Source organism: Rhinolophus hipposideros (genome assembly GCF_964194185.1).
Source record: "Rhinolophus hipposideros genome assembly, chromosome: 4".
Classification (NCBI taxonomy): domain Eukaryota; kingdom Metazoa; phylum Chordata; class Mammalia; order Chiroptera; family Rhinolophidae; genus Rhinolophus; species Rhinolophus hipposideros.
Window position 1 is genome coordinate 92,642,435 of NC_138050.1, and position 22,702 is coordinate 92,665,136.

The 22,702-nt window shown below is 33.7% G+C and overlaps 1 protein-coding gene across 9 annotated transcripts in view; it reads right to left on the bottom strand.

Moving 5' to 3' along the window:
* The window catches only part of TDRD3 (tudor domain containing 3), a 134,957-nt gene that overhangs the window by 22,286 nt on the left and 89,969 nt on the right, over positions 1 to 22,702 (bottom strand). For 4 of the 9 annotated variants that reach the window (XM_081045783.1, XM_081045788.1, XM_081045782.1 and 1 more), the window contains exons 11-13: positions 16,911 to 17,761; positions 11,186 to 11,311; positions 173 to 258 (exon numbers count right to left, since the gene is read on the bottom strand). In XM_081045783.1, the coding sequence (XP_080901909.1) occupies positions 173 to 258; positions 11,186 to 11,311; positions 16,911 to 17,761 (1,063 nt within the window). Of the gene's footprint in view, positions 1 to 172; positions 259 to 7,937; positions 9,669 to 11,185; positions 11,312 to 16,910; positions 17,762 to 22,702 lie in introns of those variants that run through there. The other 5 variants (XM_081045785.1, XM_081045784.1, XM_081045790.1 and 2 more) reach the window with 2 other exon arrangements.

Below are 22,702 nucleotides of genomic sequence, written 5' to 3' on the forward strand. Positions count from 1 at the left end.
AGGACACTAGACTACAGAAGAATAGGGAAGAAAGAGGTTAATCTTATTATACTAAAAGTGCATGTTCCACAGACCTTGGGAGTTTACAAAGCACATTTCCACAGATCATTTTACTGAAACCTCACAATAACCCTGTGCTGAACCTGAGAACCAGAGATATTAAGTAACTTACCCAAAGTCACAGAGGTAGTAAGTGGCAGAGCCAGGACTCGACCCGGGTCTTCTGATTCCTCCTGTGCATTTCCAGCTCCCCTGGAGCTGAAGCAGGGGCAGAAAGGGAGGTGGAAGTAATTTGCCCGAGACCAGCCTTGCCCTCTCCTCTCCCCTTCTTTCAAAGGCCAAACAGGGCAGACATTTAACTCTCTCAGTGACCCTTTTTCATCAAATTCTTCCAGGATAAAGCACACAGAATCTAAAGATGTTTCTCTGCCTTGGGCCCAAGAATAGCAATAAGTTGTAAACAATGTCAGAAATATTTTTGGCAGTACTTTGCCATTTATGTGAAATTTATTGGAGCCTCAAAGCATAGTAATTCTTATTTCAGAACATAACACTTGATTTTATAATTGATATTATTTAAATCAGTTTGTTTAAAATTTTTTATTTAGCAGTTTCAAACATTTTAAATTACACCATTAAAAAACTTATCTTGAAAAATGCCTAAGAATCAAAATACCTCTGCCTCTAACCTACTTCATGGCCTTTTTTTATTTTCCTACCTTAATCATCTTCCCTCAATAATTATTTTCATTAAAGCAATTATAAGCATTAAAATGGACAATAATCAGTCTTTTCATAGCCAACTTTTAAGTATTTTCAACAAATTAAAAGGTGTGCATCTTTTTGAGATATGATTTTTGAGATGTAAATCACATTCATTTCTAAGTTACATCAGAAATGCTTTTAATGTAGCTTTTTATAATTTATTTTCTATAACAAAATTTATAGTTTCCAGTCTCTAGTTTCTTGAATGGCTCCTTAATTTTTCTTAGAGAATTATATGTTTTACTTTCTCATCTTAACTAAGTTTTCAACACATTCAGTTAGAAATTTTTTTTCTTAGCTTTGCTTAGTTCCTAAGAATATGAGAATACGATTTAAATGGACTGGGCAGAGGACCAACTTTATATTACTTCTAGATCTTTTTGTAATCAGCTCCAATACATCGCAGTCTCTAACAGTCTTTCCATTTATGAGAACTTCCGTCGTAGGGTCAAGTGCTATGGAAGCATTAACACGAAACGGCACACAAAAGACCAACCAGGGATAGTGAGTTATTTATGCCAAAAGCTTTTAGAGACTTTTTGAACTTTAAAAGATGCTCTGTTGGACTAGACTTCATTCGAGCATCAGTCTTATCTGGAATATATATGGAACATATCCAACTTAATAGTTAAAAGCTACCTGAAAGATGCATAAAGAGGCAAACAGTCAAACATAGAAAATGAAAGAGGAAAAGGACAAAGAGGAGGAGACTCGATAAGGGGGGGGGAGAAAGGAAGAGGAACAAAAAGAAAGATAAAAAAGGGTTTAGCTAGAATAAACAATTTCGAGTAAGTACTAACACTTTCAAGCTCTTGATAGGTCTCCCTTTTCCCTTTAAGACTGCAATTTCATTTTTAAAAATTTAACTAAATATAAGATTCTTTTGGCTACTTATGTTCAAATTCAGGAATTCCTAATAATAAGATTTATATTATCTGATCACCGTATGAGGAAAAATATATTAGTGTACTTTTCTCCTACGTTACTTCAGCCTTATTTATTTAAGTCTTTTCAAGATAAAATGCTCTTAATGTTCTCTTAAATCACTCATTGTGTGATACCAAAAATGGTTCCCAACATTAAAAAAAAAATTGCAAGTACAAAAATTTTAGAATTTGTATCATACAGAAACAGAATTAAACTGACTTCTAATATCATACATTGTGTGATAAGCTCTTTGTTAAGCATGACCAAAAGGGTTGACCCTAATTTCCTAATCACATGATCTGGGGGAAAAATGAGCTTAGTTTAGGCAACATAAAAATGCCAGTAAAATGTTAAAGTTAATACTAGTCTTGAAAAGTCAATGCCGCCCTTCCCCACTTACTTTCCTCACACTATCTCATTCATTTAACATACGTAACAAATTTGTATCAAGATCCATGACAACAATAGTTTCCAGACTGGAACCATCGCAGTCTGATAAAGGCCGTATTAATATGTATTAGATGGCTTCTGGAAGGGAGAAAATACATCTTCTACTTCTCTCATATCCTTTTCATTCCTTGGGTATATAGGCCAATCTATTTTCCAACATAGTTTTGTTACAAAAAGCATTAAATAAAATATTTGTTGAAAAACTATCATATTAAACTGTCATACTCAACTTTGACGCATGAAGAATTCTTCAGTACTAAAGGTGATTACAAAGACTACATCAGTCATTCAACGAATAATTACTGACCTTCTTCTCCAGTTTCCCCTGCCAAACCAGCTCTTGTGGTGGTAAAGTTCTGCTCTGCTCAAGCACTAAGAGACAGTACTTACTTACTTACTTACAATATTTATCTACTGCATATTTACAGAGTTCCTTTGCACTTCCACTAGCTATTATCCAGACATAAATTCTGCTCTTGTTTACAGTTACAAGTGCTTGGAAAGGACATGTTTCTTAAAATAAGAATGTTTTCCCCTCCAGAACTCTCAAGTAAGCTCTGGAATTAGATCCAAGATCATCAATTCATTTGATTTAACAACTGTTATCAGGAAAATAAAAACAAGAGATCAAGTTAAGTATAGGAGTTTGTTTTCTAGGAGGCCTTTATCAAATTAAAACAATACTATTCAAAGGCTTCAGAATGAACTAGGTTATCAGTAAAAGAGCAATACAAATGATGAGACAAAGAGAACTTTTGGACTCTTAGGAGTCATCTTCATTTAAGAATGCCCACGCACCCCATGGAATTAACTTGTTTTGACACTTTGTTTTGATTTAGTAGCCAATGCTAGCTTAATAAAAAAAAAAGGGGGGGATTTCAGATTTTGCCTTACACCAGATTATTGGAGAATCACAAATACAAAATCACAAATGATGACAATGCCTTACTGCTGAAATATATAAATATCATGTGGTTTATGAGGTGAGAATTACAGAAAAGGGCAGCAATGTTATAAAAGCTATAAGGGGAGTCTTCACAAAAGCCGATTTCTAAAAGTTAATGCTTTATATTAAAGTTTTCAGAATTACAGTTAAAATAAAATTAAAAAATTACTGAGTTGTATATAATTACATGTAAAATAAAATCTTAATTTTATTTTTATGTAATAAAACTATTACTAATGGCATAAGTACTTAGAAAGGACATAAAATTTCAGGAATATAGTTTGTCCTCTATTCACAGAAAGGTAAAGAAACTTGGGACATGTTTGAGCATAAATTAACATTAATATATTTAGTCTATTTATAACATAAAATATATTATTATTATATTATTAAGAAGCTTGGAACATCTAAAACAATATATTCTAAAGATAAGTCTTCACCTTATTTTAAAGATGTGATTCTGAAAACTAGGAAGAAATTAAGAAGATAGCTAAGACATTTTTCAAAGTACCTCCTGTAGACTTTCTCTAACAGGTTCCACAAAGAGGAAAAAAAAGAGTTCCATGAATAAATAAGTTTGTAAAGCAATACCCACATATATCTATCTCTTGGAGATTTAAAATACTTATTAATCTTTTACTGACTCAAAGAAGTTCTGTAATCAAAACTGTATTCAATTTTTTAACCCAGTATTTTCCAAATTTATTTAACCATGAAGCAGAACCAATGTTCTCAGAACACATTAGGAAACCCTTAGCTAGATGAACCAGGCATGAAAAAGTATATATATTAAAAAAAAATGACTTTGTATTTTTATAATGGTCAAAGCTGCTTAACTAGAACTTTTTCATTATGTTTACTCTTAATAAACTAAATGATTTCTTTTTCGATTTTTTTTTTGAGGCAAACAAAATGTACTCGCTATTGCAGTATATGCCCTTTCCCTTCTGAATGGAGTTCTCAGCCAAGGACAGGCTGGCCACTAAGGGAGTTATTTCAAGCCAAGGTGTAAAACTCTCCCTGGTAATTTCCAAATTTAATGGAACGGGAAGTTCTATAACATCAGAGTATTTCTCACTAGGAGACAGATCAACTCCATTCTTTCCTTAGAGGTATGACAGTGAAGCCTACTGCACGTGATTCTAAAATAATAAATAGCATAGGTCCAGGAAATTCAGGAAATTAGGATCGGTAGGAAGGGTACTCGCATATACATCAAGAGATACCACCCACTGGAGGTAAAAAGAAAATGAAGCCAAAAGGACAAAATAATGTTTAGGAAATAGAATGAAAACACAGAGAGATGGCTAATAAACAAGATGACAAAAGACGAATATAGAAAAATAGTATTAAGTAGAGACACACAGATAACCGTGTAAGATTCAGAAGCGAATGGTTAACTGAGGACTCACTATGGTATGTAATCAAGTATGTATCATAAGTGCCCTTTTAGCCCATCACCATCAAGCTTCACAATCACTGACTTTAGAAGAGGGAAGAGGCACTGTGGGAGCTCCATCTGAAAGGGAATAAAGTCTATAGTGCATTGAGCAGCATTATTTTTTTGCTTTTTTAGAGGCAGTTGGAAGAGGCTCAGAAAGTCACTAGAAACTAAAACAGAGTTGTGTGTATTTTTTCTTTTTTTTAATTCAAGAAGGATACCTTTTCAGATTTATGAAAATCTTTAAAATATACTGACATGAGTGTCTAGTCAAGGTACATAACCAATATAAGATTAACTTCTTTGGGAACAAAGAAATAAAAGAAAATGAAAATATCCCCCAGATTTTTTCATTTGTTTTACTACTGTATTTCCTGTGCAATGAGTATATTGGCAAGTCTATTGCATATATGCATGCAAAGGGATGGTAAAATTCATTTCAGTTTGAAATCACAGCTTTAAAAGTCCTGATAAGTAAATGAAAAAAGCAAAATTTACACTTAGATTAGAACAAACTTTCGGTCTACTGGATCAAAATGTCAAAGGAACAAGTAAGTTCACCTGGCAATCTCAACCCCCGTCAAGCTGTAGATCTCACCCATGATGCCTCCTTAGACTATTTCAAGGAAAAATCAAAATCACATAATATTCAGCATAAATCTAAAGTACCATGAATTTTTCTTTATTAATCAACACCATAATTCAGAACCCCATGCTTTAGGCTGCCATTAATAAAAGGGAAACTTAGAAGATAAAAGACCAACATCATCTACTGTTATTATTCATGTACGCACACAAAAAAGAATGCTGTGAATTTTTCAGTTATACTAGTTTGATAATTAACATTAACATTTAAGTCTCAAATTGTTTTTATAAACTGTAATTAAAATTAGAAACAAATCTGAGTGATCATTAAAATAACTTGAAAAAGAAAGAGAACACATTTTAGGTAACATCCTGCCATGTTATTTCACTTTAGGAGTTATTTTACCCTCAGAAAAAAGGAACATGAAATAATAATCTAATCTGTACTTTCATGGCTCAATAAAGGAAAACTCAGATTACCCAGAAACCTTTTAAAGATGTTTTCATATACAGTTCCTTTGACTAGATTACAATATATTAAGTTATCAGATATCAAAATTCAAACAATACTTTTGTGCAGGTCTTAAAATAATATATTCTTCCCTCAGTATTAACTTAAACGGTGAAATAAAATGTCTCTATTGAATAATGTAGCCAGGTCAAAACTAGATCTCAAGACTTTGATAATAATCTCTTAAATTGTGCTATCACGAAATGAATTTGGGCTTCAGGAGATAGATATGAACAGCATTTAAGTTGACACATCTGTGTGTACAGCAAATGTTTATGAACGAATCACTTCTCCCTCTGTGTTAGCAGCTTTCATAGCTCCAGTAAAGTCCCTTTGTATAATTCACAAAAGTCTGTGAGAATTGTTAAAGTCTGGATAACAGATGAAAAAATAAATAGAGCACATCAAATACAACCAAACTTTATTAAAACAAAGCTTAAAGATATTGCAAGAAATCCCCCAAATTCCACTGTCCATGATTTGAAAATTATGATTTTAAATGGTGCTAAACTAGCTGTACAGTTTCATTCTGATTTACTCTGTGTTTATACTACAAAACAAAATCAGCAGTGCCTATGAGGCCATCTTGGAAAAGGAAGTTTCCCAACATATGGATGGTGGAAGAAAATGTATTTCAGTGACCTTAATCAAGTTATGGTTTTAGTGCAGAAATTTAAGTATGGTAAATTAAACCCACTAATTTATTTAAGAATTTATCAGCAAGAATGAAAAACCTTCTAGACTATGATCAAATATGTGCTTGTACTTTTTACTGGATACTAATTGACAGCATCTCACCATTGTATAGTTCTAACTTTCCTATAAATTTAATGGTTTCTATAACAATTATCCTCTTTTTAATATCTATTATGATCTTTTGATATCAAATACAAACTAGATACAGCTTAATTTTATCACTATGTCATTAAAAAAATTTAACATGACCTTGTTCTAATACATTTAGGATCGTTTAAGGCATTAATTTCCTTATCATAACTCTCAATCTCCTTCCTCATTAAATAAGTTAGGTTTTTTTGGGGGGGGATGAGCTTATGTATTTCTTTTTAATATTTTTATTAGTGGTAGAATAATTCATGGCTTTTTAGGAACATTATTTGAACTTGAAAAGGCAACTTCCAAATGTGCTTCCTAAGATGTTGGTATAAAATCAATTTTGTATTAAGTTTCTTCAAAAGTAAAACTTGAGATTGATAGTTCTTTCCTTAAAGTATGCTAAAACTGAAATATATATTATAATTGTTAATAAAATTAAAAATAAATTTTAATTTTAAATGTTAAGATAAAATAAAATAGATAAATAGATAAGAACTTTTTAAATAGATAAAATTCATTTAGCCATACTTTCTTCTTCATTAAGTCATACTTTCTTGTTCCACATTAATTTTATCTTCAAACTAAAGTGGAATAAAATAAAGACCTAAAGGTCATTTAAATTAAAACTTCAAGTAAACAAGATTTTCACCACTTGTATTTTGTTTTAAAGCTTCAAGAAGTAAAAATAAAGACTGTCACGAGATATTTAAGTTTGTTTCACGTAACTGGAACTACAATTTTCTTCTAACTTTGTGCAGTGGGCAGGAATTTTGTGTGTTTTGCATAGAAATATGTACCCCTACCCTGAACAGTGCTTGGCACCTAACAGACGACTAATGAGTATTTGTAGAATAAATGAATGTTTTACAGAAAAACAGTTAAGATAGAGGGGAATCACCTAAAACCCAATAACCATCATCTGTCCTTTTCTAGAATAACTGGTCAAGATGATGTGTAATGCTAAGGTCTTAGAACCAACCGTTACTTACATAATAATAATTTTCTAGTTGACACAATAGTCAAACAATGGTCATTTCCTGATGCCAAGAAGCAAATACTATGAACTTTCAAAAAGAAAGTTTAGAAACTAGCATGTTTGAAAACACTTCTTAGGACATAATAAAAGTCTCGGTGGAATTCAGGTCATAAATATACTTGGAAAATCAGGAACTGACAGTGTTTTTTACAGGTTTAGAAAAGCAATTCAGAAGCAACAACATCCTAAAAACACAAAAGATTTGTCTCAGCAGCAGCGCCAGGGTATTTTATAGTAATTCCAAATGGCCTGTGGCATCTTTTTACTGGTTTTCTGGTATTATTTTTAGAATTAAAAGGACCAATTTGGAAAGGGCCTGCAGGGAACACAAACAGCAGGTTTCTTTGCCCTTAATGTTTTTTCATACAGTGGTCAGAAATATAAAATAATACATAGTATAGTTTTCTGTATATAATTTTATAAATAAAATGAGACTCCTAATGCTTCATTTACTTTAATAAAAGAAGGAGAATTCTACAATGTTCGAAGGACAGGGCAAAAAATATTGGAGGATTTATTCAGTTAAGAATGAGCTATGAACCTCACATTATGTGTGATAGAGAGATCAGTATAATAAAGACACTAAAACTAAGGCAGAATATTTTATGACAGCTGAAAGAACCAGGTGAAATCTAGGTAGAACAGCAAAAACAACAACAAAAATAAAACATGACTTACCTAAAAGCTTAGGAAATCATTTTAGAGGAAATAAAGTATTTAATCAAAACCAGAACATAAATTTTTGACATCTATAATATCATCACTGAGTATGTTCTGGAAATAGAAAAGGTTTATCCAGATAGAAAAGGAAAATAGATATTTGGTCTACAGAAAGACTTAAAGCAAGCAATTCCTAAACTTCAAGAAAAAAATATTAACACTTAAACTATTAGCTAGATTTTTATTTTCATTTTCCATACAAGAGACTATTAACTTAGTCATTGAGTCTCTTAATATTTCATGCTTTTTATTTAATGATTTTTATCCTTACACCTTTAAGAGACAATACAGGCAACTGATTTCTATAAAGGCATTTGGTTCATATACAGACTTTTTGCGTTATTTTTCCTGCAAACTATTAAAAATCTTCAGTACATGACCATTGCTGCATTTATAAAACAAGAGGTTTTTCAAAACCTTGTGCCAATAACAAACATAAACCTTAATAAAAGATAAAATATCATTTAACAATTAAAAATCATAATGCACATATGTAGTGCAAGAGTTAAAAAATTAAAAATTATGCCATCCATAGTGTGAGTGAATAATTGTGCTAAGGCTTCTGATGACCTCACCACAGCTTTGCAGCCCTTTAATTTTTCTAGTATGATGTACCAATTGGAGTTACCGTCTTACTGGTATAGTGAACTTTTTGCTTTTAATTAACTCAAAACTTCTCACTATTCCCCAGTTACAAAAAGAAAACGTGCTCATATACCCCAATATTAATATTCTTACAGGCTAAGAGAACTCTACACTAACTCTACATTAAATATAATGACAGCCACACAGACTGTTTTTTCTTCAAGGGCTTTTTATGAATAGATGCACATAAGTATTTTTTTTAAATGGAGATGCGTGAAGATATGTTAAGCTGGTGGCTTCTATATCTCAAAAAGGAGGAAATGCCTCTATAACTAGGTCAATTATTCATGCAGATAAACAAGAATATGATGTTCATGATCCAAAAATATTTGCTATATTAATTTATGCAAAATCATAAAACATCAACAATCACTTGATTATTTGTAAGCAAGAGAAAAGAAATACCAGAATCTCCAAAAGATTTATTGATTCTATTCTGCTTTTTCCTGAAAAATATTTCAAGCATTTGATAAAAAAGATTTTTAAATTGACTGCAGGGAAAGTAAATAGGTTTTTTAAAAAAAGGCACAATAAAGCATAGATGAGTATTCACAAAGGGGTGAAGAGTATAAAAGTATTGCTCTGGTTCAGAATAGAATCGCTACATGTGCTATGATATTTGATAAATTTATTGTCTAGCTAAGTTAATATAGACCTAAAAATCAATGATAAAGCAATGAGGACTATTAAGGGGGAAAAAGGAAAAGTCACTGACTGTGAAAAGAAAATTATCACTTCAGTACCCAACACCTCTGAATGGAAGAGCTACAGTGAGGAATGACAAATGTGCTCATCACTTATGGCCACCCTGGAACAGAAAAAGGAAGTAGAGGAGAAATGAAGTAAGGAAACTAAATTTCTCTTTAAGGAGAAAAGAATAAAATTAATCTCTTATTAATTATCTAAAAAATTAAAAGTAAACCAAATGTAAATATCTATTTTAACCTTTGACTGTAATGATTAAAAACATTTGGGAGCAAGTGATGAACAGCAAACCAGGATTCAACTTCTAGAAATATAGATTCAATAAACAATTACTTTCACCATCAAAACTAGATTAAGATGTATTAATGGAAAAAATGAAAATAGCCATCATATGAAAATCAAAAGGGCAAAAATATAGGTACAACATATTTCTCCAAGAAAAAAAAAGATATAAATTAGGTATTGATGGTATTTCAGTCTTTTAGGGAAAAGGTGGCTAAACTTTAGAGGATGAGAGAGAAAGGATCTCTTAATCAAACAAATGAACCATTAATAATATTATAAATATGAAATGATAAATTATCTAGAAAGCAAGTTTTACTAGAATACAATATAAAGAATCATGATCCATGGCCCAAAACATGATTATGGCAACTAGGTTTTTTGTTGTTTTATTTTCCTTTTGGGGGAGAGGGGACGGGGACATGACACTGAGGTCATTACAGAAAAATGTAAAAAGACGAAAATTAAATTAAAATAAAAGCAGCTCATGGGAAAGCAACACATGCTTCAATGAGGAAGGCTACTGCCTGGATGATATAATTTTCTAGCATATTTTGATATTTTAGGGAAATAGCAACAAATTAGGCTTCTAAATAAGTTTTCTAACAGCTCCCCACATTGGAGAAAAGAAATTAAAAAAAAATTTATCATTAAACTAATTCTAATATGCCTTGTCCTCCTGTTTCTGCCTAAATGTAATTGAAAATCAATTTCTATAAAGTCACATTAAGTCCTATATAAAATGGACCCCATGAGACCAATACATTCTAAATTACATCATCAAAATTATCACACAGCTTCAATAACATCTGGCAACAAAATTAATCAAATAATTATTAACCAGATATAGTTTATAGTTAATCTGTACTTATACATATATAAATATATGTGTAGTAAATGCAGTATAAATTCATATATAATTTAATTTCACATGAAACTAAAATAATAAAGAATATACATGTATCCAACAGAGATTTAAATTTGACAACTGCTGGACCTAATTTAGTCAAATATAAAGTAACAAACTGGGAAAGAACAAAATATGCATAAAAGCTCATTTTACACATACAAATTTTTGGCAAACATATAAATAAGGGTACCTATTTCCAAAGCATAATATAACAAAGCATTATACAAGAAAAATAATTTCAATGCTTTCACTTTTATTGTAGTTCAGTGGAATTATTAAACTAAAATCTTACTTTAGGGGTAGCCAGATTTAAGCAAATTTAAAATATTTTTTCATTGGCACATTTTGTATTACTGTGACTAATCTTCTGGAGCTATGCATTTTCTTCAGAATAGCTTACGCCTGTGTACAGAATTTGGATCACGTACCCATGCCTCTGTTTGAATGGGCCTGATGTTGCTTAGTAGCACCTCTTCATAGTTTCCATAATCAATGAATTTAACAACTGCTGTCATACCTGAAGAATGGAGAGCTTCAACTTCTGCTCGGTAAAACTGGGGAGACAAAAAGGAGTTTTAAATGTGACGATCAACATTGTCTACAAGGGGAAATATTTGATGGAAAGTAAATAATCAGAGTGTTAGAATGAGTAATTTTTTTTGAAAACTCATGCCTTTTTAAAAATTAATTTTTGAGATATAATTGACATATAACATTGTATTAGTTGTAGGTGTACAGCATAGTGATTTGATGATAGCATGTATATGTGTGGAATGATTACCGCAATAAGTTTAGTTAACATCCATCACCACAGTTATAGAATTTTTTCTTGTTATGAGAACTTTTAAGATCTACTCTCTTAGCAACTTTCAAATATGCAATAGTCTAAAGAAAATAATTTTTGAGAATGATATTTTTAAGAAAGAAAACTTACCTTTGGATAATCATAAATTGACTGAAAAAAGATAAATTATCTCCTCCATATGAGTTCTGACACAGAGTGAATTGGAGTAAGATTTCAGGACAAAACTAAGAGGATTGGTAGGAAAGACTATTCACAGGCTAATTAACAGATGTAAAAAGAACTAGTGTTATGTTTCGTTATCAGCCATTGAAACACTGACTAACATTAGTAAGACAATTCTTACGTTCTGATGAGAACATACAACTACAAAGCAATTATTTAAAAAATAGAAGTATGTAACAAAAATAAATCTCCAAGAAAAGGGCTCATTGCTGCCATCATTACAGCCAGTTGGGTTGAAGCGGGAGTGTCAGGTAAGGAGCAATCAAGCACATTACTCGTATCCAGGATTTATAGGATTTGAGACACCACAAGACCAGACACTTTTATTTTATCAGTTTACCCAGTTTTACTTGGCTCTGGAAACTAATGTGCATTAACAGACTTCTGAGGAACTGATTTACATAACAACTACAATTTTAAAATTTATCTGTTAAGGCAACTAGGACTGGTAGGTCAACTGATTAGAGTCCTTCTCCAGTACAGATCAACCCATTGCAGACCCTAATCATAGGTCTGAATGCTGCTTAGTGAACATGAAATAGAAATGAAGAACTATGTACTCTTAGGGAGTGTTTCCTTCAAACTAGGTTAGCTGGATGCTCTATTATAACACTGACTACTCGAACAGTATCTTAGCAGGCTCACCAGAATCAGAAAATGCTAAAAGCAACAGAAATTCTTATTCTCCAGATCCTTCTAAAATATGAGTTACCCTGGATGTACCAGAAAAGAATCTGTTTTTATTGATTAACTATTATACTTCATATTACAAAGGTTATTAAGTTAATCCATAGTGTTTTCTTCCCAGGTCTGGATGCTAGAAATTTTAGAGACACCATGATGGAATTTCCTTGTCTTAGAGTTCTTGATATACATTCACATCTCTCCCTTCCCCCCTTTATTTCTTTAGCCTCATACTTCTGTGTTCTGTGAATTGCTGTATTTCTGGACCTATGCTTCAACTGCAAGCTTCTCAGATAATCATGTCAGTTCGAGTATGTTCAATAAACAATGAGTCAGAATATATCCTAGGAAAACAAATAAATTGACATTTTTTTAGAACTGACACTTTCATAGAGACAAAAGTACTGTAATAAGTGTAGAGAGATACGGTGCTTAATGAGGCCGAGGGATTCAGGAAGAGGTTCCTGGGGCAGATGACAAGGGATATATCATCAAAGGCTGAATGAAGCAGGCTTAGCCAAGTAACAAGCTGAGGAGGGTGTTTCAGGAAAAGTTACAGAGAGACATAAAACAGGAAGATGAGTGTAGGAAGTTACAAAGAGTTTAAAATTAATTATGGATGATGTAAGAAGAAGGGTCAACCAATAGGAAAGCAGACAAGAAACTAAGAGCCAACTGATAGAGGCTCTCTACGTGCAAGTTAGAATCTGTATTTATTTTACAGGTCAAACATTTTAACTAGGAAGAATGACATGGTCTATGTCCAGGGGCACAGCAGTGGCATTTCAACGACAAGTTTAAGAGGAATAAGGTTTAAGCCAAAGATATCAGTTTGGAGGTTGTTAGAATATTCCAGTTGAGAAGGCAGAAAGAGCTGAACTAATTATGGCAGACTAGAGGAAGAAGAATTGTCCCAAATTCTCAAATCCTTCAATGGAAATAAAGCTTGAGAGAAGGCAAGATATAGTGAGGAATTTTTCAAATGATACAAGGTGTTATCAAAAAATACAGTGAGTGCCAAGTACCATCCAACAGAAAGGCAGGGACTTCAACATGGGAAGTGGCACATGGAACCTTAGTAACAGTGTGTGACAAGTTTCAACTTGTTTGGTGCAGTCAGTTGGGTGTGAGCTAGGGTTGAGAGAAGGTGTGTTTTAAAGTATGCCGTAAATCATCCTCCATCATGACAACGCTCCATGTCACACATTGCTTCTGGTATATGGCAGTTTATGTCAAATAAAAACATTACGGTGTGTCCTCATCCACCTTATTCACCAGATCTGGCACCATGCGACTTCTAGCTCTTTTCCAAAGTCAAAATGGTTCAGGACATCGGGGCATCCATCACAGGGCAACTAAAGATACTCACGAAAGAGGACTTCCAGAACTGCTTCAGAAAGTGGCAAGAACGATGGGATAAGTGTGTTTGAAGCAAGGGGGAGTGTTTTGAGGGAGATTAATGGCAATGTGTCTTTTTCTGTAATAATTTTTTTAATTGAAACATTCACCATATTCTGTGATCACACCTCACAGATTATACTGATTAGTTAGCTCTAAAACCTCATTGTAATTTTAAAGCAAACAATGTCATTATTAAGTTTTATCTCTTGTAATGGGAAGAGCCTTGTGGTTAGACGAAGAAATCCTCAGGGAAATATCTACAGTTTCTGAAGTCTACCTAAAATTGATTTCAACTTTTAAAAAGAGCAAAACATTGGGCCGGTCTGGTGGCTCAGGCGGTTAGAGCTTCATGCTCCTAACTCCAAAGGCTGCCGGTTTGATTCCCACATGGGCCAGTGGGCTCTCAACCACAAGGTTGCTGGTTCAACCTCAAGTCCCGCAAGGGATGGTGGGCTCCGCCCCCTGCAACTAAGATTGAACACGGCACCTTGAGCTGAGCTGCCGCTGAGCTCCCTGATGGCCCAGTTGGTTGGAATGTGTCATCTCAACCACAAGGTTGCAGCCCCTGCAAGGGATGGTGGGCTGTGCCCCCTGCAACTAGAAAACGGCAACTGGACCTGGAGCTGAGCTGCGCCCTCCACAACCAAGACTGAAAGGACAACAACTTGAAGCTGAACGGCACCCTCCAAAATTAAGATTGAAAGGACAACAACTTGACTTGGAAAAAAGTCCTGGAAGTACACACTGTTCCCCAATAAGGTCCTGTTCCCTTTCCCCAATAAAATCTTTTTTTTTTTAAAAGAGCAAAACATCAAAAAAACAAACAAAACAACAAAAAAAAACTCATTGTAATGCAATTAAGACTATGATTTCTTAATGACAGTTATAGCCAATGCCTTTTCTTAAATCTTTACCGTGGTCTCTGGCTAGAAGATTGGAAAGCTGCCTATTCTTGACAAGACATTTGAAAGCTATCTTAAATTAGCTGGTTTCAGAAGGTAACTAATTTCACCTCTTTCACAGTGTGAATATTGTTTACCTTATTTGCTGAACGGTATAATCTATACAGAGCCCACAGTCCCTTACTCTAAACTAAAAGTATACATCCAATTAAAATCAAAGTAGTCACCTTAGAAGATCATTCAATTATTCTAAGAATGCTGTAAAAGCTCAAAACATTTTGGGAATTATTAGGTACTGTTTTTCAGAAGCTATATGACATTGCTCTGAATATATTCAGTAGAGGCTACAAATGAATTCAGTATTATTGTGTTTTTGAGGTAATACAATTAAAAGTAAAGTGATGAAGAACTTGTCTGCTAAGTCTAATACCTGGATATCTGTAGATCTGTTATTATTCTGTTGCTTTATTTGTTTCTGGTCATTCACGTTCACTCTCTCGCTCTCTCTCTATATACATATACTGAGGGGGGCAAAAAAAATGTATACAAGTGGACACTTTGGTCAGCGTTGCTCAAGCAGTAGTTTGCCATAATCAGAAGTGTCTGGATGCTGATGGTAACCACTTTGAGCAGCTCTTGTAATTGCAGAAGTCAAACTTGACTTGTATTCATCTTTTGTTATCGGTACACATTGAATATTACAATTTTAATACAGTTTTCCTTTATTAAAATGTGTATACATTTTTGGGGGGCACCCTCTGTATATTTTTAACCATGTCTCATAATTTTATAGGATGCCAGACATTGCAGTTAAAAAATTGAAGAGGTTCTAGAAAATGTTATTTTTTCCCAAAAAGAGGACTAGGTTTTCTTTTGGCGGGCAGACCTAGTACAAGCAGATATCCTTGATCCTGCAAACGGTTGGTTTTGGACTTTGTAAGCGCTTGTTTGCAGTAGTCTTGTGCTTACTGCTAGGGCACAATCCCTGTGGGATTTTAACAGAAAGCCTGAGTCAGTTACCACGCCTGTCAAACCTTGTAAGACTTGAACTCCAGTTCCTTGCTTCCTGTGTTCTTCAAGGTCACCAACAACCCCACGCTGTCCAATATGACAAAGTACTTTCCCATCTTCATCTTAATCAGCCTTTCACAGAACTATCTGACACAAAGTCTACTCAGAAATACATCCTTAACTCTATGGACCAACACTGAATTTCCAACGACTTTACACTTTCTTGCCTCTACCATGAGGGAGAAACAGCTAAATATAAGTAACCCCCCACTGCCCAAATCAGATCTTGTATTTTGGAAAGCGAGTGGTCTGAGTTGCAAGAATAAGAGTCTGAATAGTAAAGAACACCTGTACTTGCTTTCCAAGCTCCCTAATCGCCAAGAAGTAGCCATGTATAATCGTTCCAACTAATGAGATTGTTTGTTGGTATTTCTGGGAAGGCTTTTGCTTTTCTGGAAAAAAAGAAAAGACACGGCTAGGGCTACCTCCTCCCCTCCTTTTAGCTTTGAATAAAAACGACAATAGAGATGATGCTTCTAGACAAGTATTATCTCACATGTATACAAAAAATTTAAGAGTCTGCCACCTACTTACACCATCCTGTACCTCTCCCTGCTGGTACCATCAGGTAGCACCTAACACTCTGCTCACGACCCATCGTTCACTGAATACACTGGGGCCTGGTTCATGATCCCACGCCCTATAGCAACCTTTTACAAGATCCATCCACATTCCCTGGCCTGATCTTCAGTTCTTTGAAATCGTCAGCGAACCAGTATAATCTTACTAGAAAGAAAAGCAAATATTAATAGTTTGGTTGTTGACAGGTGAATTAATGTACCAACTTCACTTAATCACTTTTATAATACTATTCTGATATACAAGCTAAACTCAAACCTAATCTCAACACATCGCATGGGACTGATTCTCTCCAAGCATCCATAAAAAAACAGTACTTTGTTTTTCCTCCTTTATAAATTATATATATCTATAAACCTGTTCAAAGACTAAACGTATAAATGTAGAACAAAACTCACAGCCCCAAAGCAATGGCTTTCTATAGTCTCACTACAGTCTCACTGTTACATTTAGTGATATTCGTATATAATACCTTTATAGCGTGCATACCTTATTGTCTTCCCAATACAGCGCAAAACATTCATCGCCAGGTTTCCACACTTTTGCGTACTCCATTGGAAGAGATGATTCTAGCACTTTTTCTGGTTTAATTGGCCCAGATCTTCTTTTGGGCCCAGTACTGTAAAGTGTTTTGTCATCATAGGGTGTGGCTGTGACGGGCCCTGCTGGCTTAATAGGTCCCACTCGCCTCCCCTTCACTGGCATCTCGGCCTCTCCATTTGGAATGCCAATGAAACTATTAGTTCGGACAGGATTCCTGTAATCAGTATTGACATTAAAATGTTTTTCAATCCTTACACCACCGAAAGCTTCATTATTTATTGTTCGTGGTTTCCTGTCATAAAAGTGATCAGGATTTGCTGTTTGGTTTTCTCTTCTCCCACGTTTTTGAGTATTATAATCTATGGATTCTTGAGGAAGTGGATTTTCTTTTGCCTCTGCATAGGAGGGACCTCTTCCCGATCTGCTTTGCATAGAATTATCCCTTTTTTTGAAAGCACCATCATTGTGCTGAGAGCTGAAAGGATATGAGGTGTCTTTAGTTCTGTCGTATCTAGAATACGGTCTGTCACACCTGATTCTCTCTTCAGTCCAAACGTCAGATCCTGAAGAAGTGCTTGGTCTTTCAGAACCTCTATTTCTAGGTAATCCACTGCCTTCTAAAACTGACTTTGAATTTTGGGTGTCTCTTTGAAAACGAGGAGGTTTTTCACTTCTTGGCTGTCTGGTGTCATTTCGAGGAAGGTATCTTGGCTGATTATTATCTTTGATTCCATTTTGCTCAGTGTTAGACAACCTGTATTGTCCCTGATGAAGCTGATGTGGCTGTGATTTAGGTTCTGAAAAGCAGAAGTATATTGGATGCATGTTAAAATGATGACTCTGCATTAATACTTATTTTAAAATCCCTAAAAATGATACAATTACTGCAAAATTATCAAACTACTATTTTCACTATCTCCCCACCTCATTACCTTCATCCCTCTCTACTTCCTAGAGTCCTGTTTTCTAACGTACATTTTCCTCAGTTAGCCACACTAGTTAAGTAAAGCAATGATATGAACCATGCAAAAATGGCGGATAATTTAAAAGCAATTTGTCTTTATCACTGAATGTTTGTATTCTTAAAATATAGCTATCTGCATATGCAATTCTGGTAATTCATTCAGCAGGACATTAATGAAACAGAACTGCAAAGTGTTAACTCAGGAGCTGCTGTGAAACTGCACAAGTACGACCCTTGCTCAACTCCTTTTTGAATTCCACTTAAATTTAGAGAAGGATAGTGATTGTCGCCAGGAAACTTCTAGCCTTTGCAAAAATGTTATTTCTCAAATCTTTCTGGATCTGGAATTGCTAAGTGTTTGGATTACAAAAAGATATCCTACTATAGAAAAGAGTTAATACTTTCCTTGACCTATAAAAGTAATTAAAAGCAGGTACAACTTGAGGATACAGAAAAAAAGGTGTCAAAACCATGATTCTGCACAATAGTGCAGATAACTTCTGACTAGACACCAAAGGAATAACATGGTAAATATATACTCATAGATAATTTAATGGTTGTATTTCACATAACGATTTCTATTCTATTTCAATTTGTACCGTGTCATTTACACTTTTCTGCCACTGTTTCACATAGCACATCTGTAACACTATTTCCAAACATATTCATTGGTTTTTGGTCTACATGTCTTATTTCTCTTGTCATACCTCACAATCAATATTGTGAGAACAGGTCAGAATTAGTCTTATATTTCCCCATATTTGTCAACATGGACACTACTGACATTTTGGGAGAAACTGTTTCCTGCATTACAAGGAAATTAAACTGTCTCACATCCAGGCCCTAAATGCCTACGCAACCTCTCCCAGCCTTCCTAGTCACCATGACTCCCAAATTGTCTCCATACATGTCCAAACACCCACTGGAGGCAGAAGGGTACCACATAAAACGTTTAGATCTACAGGGATAAAGAGAAGACCTTTAAAAATTTCCAAGTGACAAAACAAGTCACAGACTAAAGATCAAGACTCAATAATGGCAAAAAAACTTCTCAACAGAACTACTGGAAGCTAGAAGCCAATCTAGCAGGCTTTAAATGTCTTTCAAAATAAAGGAAAATTATTCTCTAAGTACAATTTTATATCCTGCCAAATCACCCACTAATGGTGACAAAGAATAAAGATTTTTCAAATACGCAAGATAGCAAACACTAGCCAAGACCATTTACAGAGACATTTTTTTAAAAAAAAATCACTGTTTCCCAAGATCTGCTTTATAAATATAACACAGATATGTTGTTTTTAACAATGGCAGTCAACATTAATTTTTTTCTTTAGAGAGAAGAAAAATGGTCACCTTTAGTTTCTACTCGCATTATTTATTATCCAGGAGAAAAGATTTAGGGACGTAAGAATAGTAGTGAATATAAGCAGTACACAAATGAGCATTTTCAGCAGAAAGCATACGCGAGTGGCATTTATTCCAGTCATCATTAGAGAATAAAAACAGCAGTTGCCTCTTGCTGACTATCTGCAATGTAACAGGTATTCCACATTTGCACTTTATATACTTTACCAAAGAGTCCCCACAGTAGTCTTAAGATACAGGTGTTATGAAGTTTATGTAAGAGAGAGAGGTGAGGTTCCTTGTATAGTAAATTGAAGACATTTTTCAGTTTTCAAAGTAAGTCAAACATGAAAGTATTTTATTTGCTACAATTAGATTTGAAAAGATGTATGATAAATCAGCATTTTAGATTTGCAGTGTTTAGGGATCAATTTGTCTGATTATTCCCATTTGGACCACTGGTGTCTATGATAGTCAGAAAGTACAAATATATTAGGTCATCACAAGAATAAGTCTCCTGGATGACAGATGGTGGTCTGAATAACCATGGATACAGAATGGGGCTGCAGCCAGGCCTGGAAGGTGTGGAAGAATTTGATTACAGTTCTTCTAAAAGAAAAAGTAAAGATTTCCTAATCGATTTAATTGACAATTATACATTACATTACAGAATAAAACAATTTAACTAATAATGAACATATTTCCTTTCCATTATTGTTCTGGGATAACATAGTGAGAGAAGAATCTATAAAGAAAATACTTTTTTTAAAAATAACAATTTCATTAAAAAATAAACTCAGTGAGGAAGAGGATGAAATTGTGCTTTTTTAAAAAAAAAACACACATAGTTTTCATATATGTCTATTTCATTTCAAAATAAAATAACAATAACCCAAGAAAGGAAAGTACTTAAATGTTTCATCATTTTCAGGTTTCCTTAAACCCAGTACCATGTGTCTTTGGTAGTGGAACTGAACTAATCTATTAAAAAATAACAGAATATGCTCAATTACTAAACTGTAGAAAAGATGATTTTAAGTAAATTAGGATCCCAAATCACAAAGAAAGACTTCCTCAGACCTCTAGTCATAATCTAGTTGCTCTCTGCTACCCTTCTTTAGAAGGCATGTTGATTCCAAACCACCCAAAAGACTAATCAGTACCACAGGCCAGGTCTACAATCACTCTAATAAAAAATATACTGAGATATTTTTCTGTATTAACAACAGAAGAAAACGCATCCATTTTTTTCAATGACCTGAAGGGAAAAGATGAAATAAAACTGAAATAGAAATTGGTAACATTTAATATTAGATAGGGGGATAAAAAAGCAAGATCAGAAAAAAGTGATTAAAAAAAATTCATCACAAAATTACTAGAACTGTGAAAACATCTAAAAGATCAAAGTGATGAAAGCTCACATGAAAAAACCAATCAAAGAATGCGGCATGAGTTTAGTTTGACTTGTGATAAAATGTTCCTAGTTACACCAGATCATGAATTTCAAAATGCATGTTTACGAGATAATTGATTACAATATTTTACATCACTATGATTAGAAATACAAGAATCATTAAGAATGAATTTATTAATTGTCACAAACTATTTGGGTTTGCTTATAAAAATGTACTTGAATTAACAAGGCATCTGAAAATACTAATATTTCTTTGCAGAATATTCATTCTCCAGGTGCAATTATAACTCCATTTTATAATAGAAAAAGAGGACATTTTGTTTGTTCATTTTATCTTGAGACATCTACCTGAAGAAGTAACTTAATATTTATTAAGATTTTACTACGTGCCTGACTTCACTTTAAAGGTACATTAGTTCATGTTATTCTCACAACCACCCTGAAGGGCGATATTACCATCTTTATTTAATAAGTGAAGAAACAAAGCAAAGCTAGCAGCTAGAAAATGGCAAAGCCAGAATTTAAACTCAAATCTAACTGAAGCCAAAGCCCATGATTTTTCTACCACGCCAAGCCGCCTGCCCAGAGAAACAAAACAGAATGCAACCAACAACATGTTAGCTACAACTTTATCACTTACATCTGTTCATTTCTGAGAGCAGAAATCACAAAAGGTCTTTCACAGTCCCTGATGGGTTGAAAAATTAAGTTGCATACTAGGACTGTCAGAATCCTGACCTAAAATTAATAATCTCTTTCTCTTTCATGCAGAAAAAACGAACACCCCTATTAAAAGTTGGAGTGGTATTTAGAAGCTCACAACTGGTGCTCAGAGATAGCATACACAGTGTGTAGGAAACAGGCTCTGGAGAGGGACAGCGTAGGGAAATGACAGCCACTTAGTTAGGTAACCTTAGGCGAGGTGTCTCATCTTTAAAATAGGGAAAACAATAGGGCCTACCTCAGAAAATTGATTAAGTACACCCATGTAAAATACTTAGAATAGTATCTGGCTTTAAGAGGAGCTCAGTAAATGTATCTGTCACTGTTATTACCATGATTCCTAGAATTAGAATTATACAAATAAACAAAATTAATTACATCAGGAAAAGAACCAACACTCGGATGATAAGGTGCTTCCCTATTTACACATCTTCACCATCAACAACCCCCACCTTTAGTTAGGATTCTTACCTTGCTTTAGTTTTTCTGTTTGTTTGTTTCCTTTTTTCTTGTTGAAAACAGGGAAAGGAATGCTTAAGTAAAAACTTGTTTATTGACAAATTATCAAAGTCTTATTGTAGAAAAAAATCTATATATATTAGAAAATAAAAATCATACTCTAATACTGTTTTTCACTTAAAATCTGTTATAAACATTATCCAGGTAAAATTTCTTCTATACACCCTCTAAATGTTTCTGTATTAAAAACTGATAAGACATTTTAAAAAGTAAAAATCACTTTTAATCTTATCATTAGAAAAATGGACAGAATGAAAGTTCTACTTTCTGCCTATCCAATCCTACCTCTAGGAATACTCACTACAAACGTTTTCAGAAGTTATTATTCCTTTTTGTATAATTCACATAGATGTATTTCTGTATTTATTTATTTATTTACAAAAAATGCACTCATGCACATCTCAGAAGCTGCGATATACTTTCTAAATGAACTGTATACCATGGGCATGTTTCCAAGTCAATGCATAGATCTCATTCATTTCAATATTGCATGTTTCTTTTTGTACAGGAGGGTACTTTTACTTTATTACATTTTAAGTAAATTGAGGATGGGGTTGGTCTAAGCCTCACACAGCATTGTTTTCTCCAGAATCAGGAAATAGAATCAGGAAAACAGATAATACTCAGCAAATATTTGCTGAAAGAGAGATATAATTACTAAAAACAATGGGAATGGAAGAAGCTTCCAAGTTTAAAATTACTACCTGCTTAACATTGTCACATGAACTCAGCTACGGGTACAACCCTGAAATAGAAAATGTGCTCTTCCAT